The 2,900-nt window shown below is 35.9% G+C and overlaps 1 protein-coding gene across 1 annotated transcript; it reads left to right on the top strand.

Annotated features, from left to right (window-relative positions):
• The first annotated feature begins 686 nt into the window (after window positions 1-686).
• LOC107800269 (protein DETOXIFICATION 53) lies at window positions 687-2,503 on the top strand. The gene has a single exon (XM_075228973.1). The coding sequence runs from the start codon at window positions 812-814 to the stop codon at window positions 2,111-2,113; it is 1,302 nt and encodes a 433-aa protein (XP_075085074.1). The 5' UTR covers window positions 687-811; the 3' UTR covers window positions 2,114-2,503.
• The last annotated feature ends 397 nt before the right edge of the window (window positions 2,504-2,900 follow it).

The following is a 2,900-nucleotide window of genomic DNA, read 5'->3' as shown; positions in this document are numbered from 1 at the left end:
AAATTAGTCAAAAAGAAAGGCTATTTTACTAAGGAACAGAAAGGATGACATTTATATGTGGGCACGTGCTTATGTGCATCCATGTTCAGGTTTTGGCACGCTTTCTCTTAATTAATTTCTTCAAATTTTAATTCTTTTTGTTTGATAATAAAGCACTTCTAGTTTCGGAATACTAAACATAATTAATAATTGTAAAATTTAGCTTTGCGACATGTACAATGATCAGTGGCAATGACCAATAGTATGTACAATTGTAATATATATCGGAAGATTTGATTATCTTTAAATCATTTTACCCTTCTATTTAGTGTATTCTTGAGTGGATTTAGTTACATACACCACTAGTAATAAAAAAAAAAAACACTATTAGCCGAGACGAAGCCAAAATTTAAAGTTTATTGGTCTGAACTTACCCCCCTGAGCTTATAGCATGTATTGGGTACACAAATTAAATATTTATAAATCTAATGAATTTTCTAATACAAATAATGATCGAAGCAAAAGTTATTGGATTCATCCGTACTCGTATCTAATACTCTAACTCCACCTCTAAGTATCAACATAGTTTAACATATGAGGAATATTTACCATTTTTACGGGGTAACCACATAATGCTTATCATAGAAATTTATATTATTAATCTAATTGTATTTATATTTTTATATTGTTATTGCATTGAACTTGAACTCTTTTTTAATATGTTGAGTGAACCTTGAAAATACAGGTGAGTGGAGAACTACTCTTGCTTGGGAAAATTGCATGTCCAGTGGCCTTAACAACATTGCTGTTGTTTTCAAAGAACATTATATCTATGCTTTTCTTGGGTCATATGGGCAAAACAGAGCTAGCTGGAGGTTCACTAGCAATTGGGTTTGCAAATGTAACGGGCTATTCTGTAATGAAAGGGCTTTGTATGGGTATGGAGCCCATTTGTTCCCAGGCTTATGGTGCCAAAAGATGGTCAGTTCTAACCCAAACATACATCAAAATGTTTTTACTCCTCTTAGCTGTGACAATTCCAATCACATTTCTGTGGTTAAATGTTGAACCTGTCTTCCTTCGACTAGGCCAAGATCGAGTCATTACAAAAGTCGCCAAAGGTTACTTAATTTTCTCTATACCCGAGTTACTTGCTAGCGCGCACTTGAATCCTTTGAGAGCATTTTTAAGGACACAGTGCATAAATACACCAGCTACTTTAGTAGCTACATGCTCAACGATTTTGCACCTTCCGATTACCTATCTTCTTGTAACGTATTTGAATTTGAACGTGAAAGGTATTGCGTTGGCTTCTGTTTTATACTCACTGAACATGAACATTGGCTTGTTACTTTATTTGGTTCTGTCCAAAGTTGCAATTAAACCATGGGCTGGTGCTACATTTATCTCAACTTTCAATGGGTGGCGTCCGTTGTTGAGTTTGGCTTTGCCTAGCCTATTTTCCGTGTGCTTGGAATGGTGGTGGTACGAAATTGTTCTCTTCTTGAGTGGCTTATTGAATAATCCTGATTCTTGCGTAGCTGCTATGGGAATATTGATACAAACAACAGGGACAATTTATGTGTTCCCATTTTCACTAAGCTTGAGTATATCACAACGTGTTGGTCATGAATTAGGGGCTGGTAACCCTGACCGTGCTAAATTAGCAGGACTCATTGGTATCTTCGTGGCACTTGCTTTTGGGTTCACCGCGTTTGGTGTAAGCGTCGGGGTAAAATCAGTATGGGGAAAATTGTACACGAACGAGCCAGAAATACTTGCGTTAATTTCAGCAGTGCTTCCAATCCTGGGATTAGCTGAAATCGGAAACGCTCCTCAAACAGCAGCATGTGGTGTGCTAACTGGCTCTGCAAGACCAACAATGGGTGTAAGAATAAACTTAGCAGCATTTTACATAGTTGGACTACCATGTGCTTGTGTATTTGCTTTTAAACTCAAGATTGGCTTTAAGGGATTATGGTTAGGTCTTGTGGCAGCTCAATTTGCTTGTGTATGTATGATGGTGTATACATTAATGCAAACAGATTGGAAACTTCAGGCAAGAAGAGCAGAGGAATTGACCAAGGCAGCTTCAGACAAGGATGATGATTCTGGAACCAACCTAGTACCTTAAAATATTACGTACATGCGATGCCGTGTTAGAAGTGTGTGGCTTCATTCTTTTTCATGTACCAAATTCGCGGAATTAGCTGCCCTGACGCCTTCCTGAAGTGTGCGTCCATCTCATCTAAAAGTTTAAGTTATTACTGAGAACATGCTTTTAACTATTTAGTTATATTGTGTCTCACATATTTGACTTATCCCAGTATAAAATGTTTTTCTTTGTCTCGAGAGAATCCAAGGTATTAGAAGGGAGAATATAGAGAAACCAACCGTGTGACATTTCATTTTTTATTTTTTGTTAACATGAGTTTGGGAGTTAGAGGGTTAATTACAGTTTGTAATAGGTACCACAAAAACAAAAGTGTATATTTTCTCCTCAATTTTGAATTGAATATGTTAGATGCCTGCATGTCTTTATCATGGATGTTATCCCTTTGATAAAGATCGCCAATATATGTGCGAAAAAATGGAAGGTTCGATGGCTACTATCACCTATATTATTAACTGCTTCTTTAATCTTGATTCACTTGATAATTGGCATTTGGACAATTTTTTGTTAGAATTGAAAGAAAAAAAATTTAATGTTAAAAAGTGTATTGCCTTGCTTGGACAACTCCAGTTGAAGTTAAAATAGAAGTATCTGTTTTCCAACTTCAACAGTTTCAATATAAACATAGTAATTTCATAGAGAAATAAAGCTTTTGGTCTTTCAAGAATTTTTATGGGATGACCTTCTTAAGAATTGTTGTTTGACTTTTGATCGTGTTAAGATGTCACGATCTAAAATCCCACCTAGT

Source organism: Nicotiana tabacum, chromosome 2, assembly GCF_000715075.1.
Source record: "Nicotiana tabacum cultivar K326 chromosome 2, ASM71507v2, whole genome shotgun sequence".
NCBI lineage: Eukaryota > Viridiplantae > Streptophyta > Magnoliopsida > Solanales > Solanaceae > Nicotiana > Nicotiana tabacum.
The sequence above is the reverse complement of the archived record's forward strand: the minus strand, read 5'-3'. Positions and strand labels throughout refer to the sequence as shown.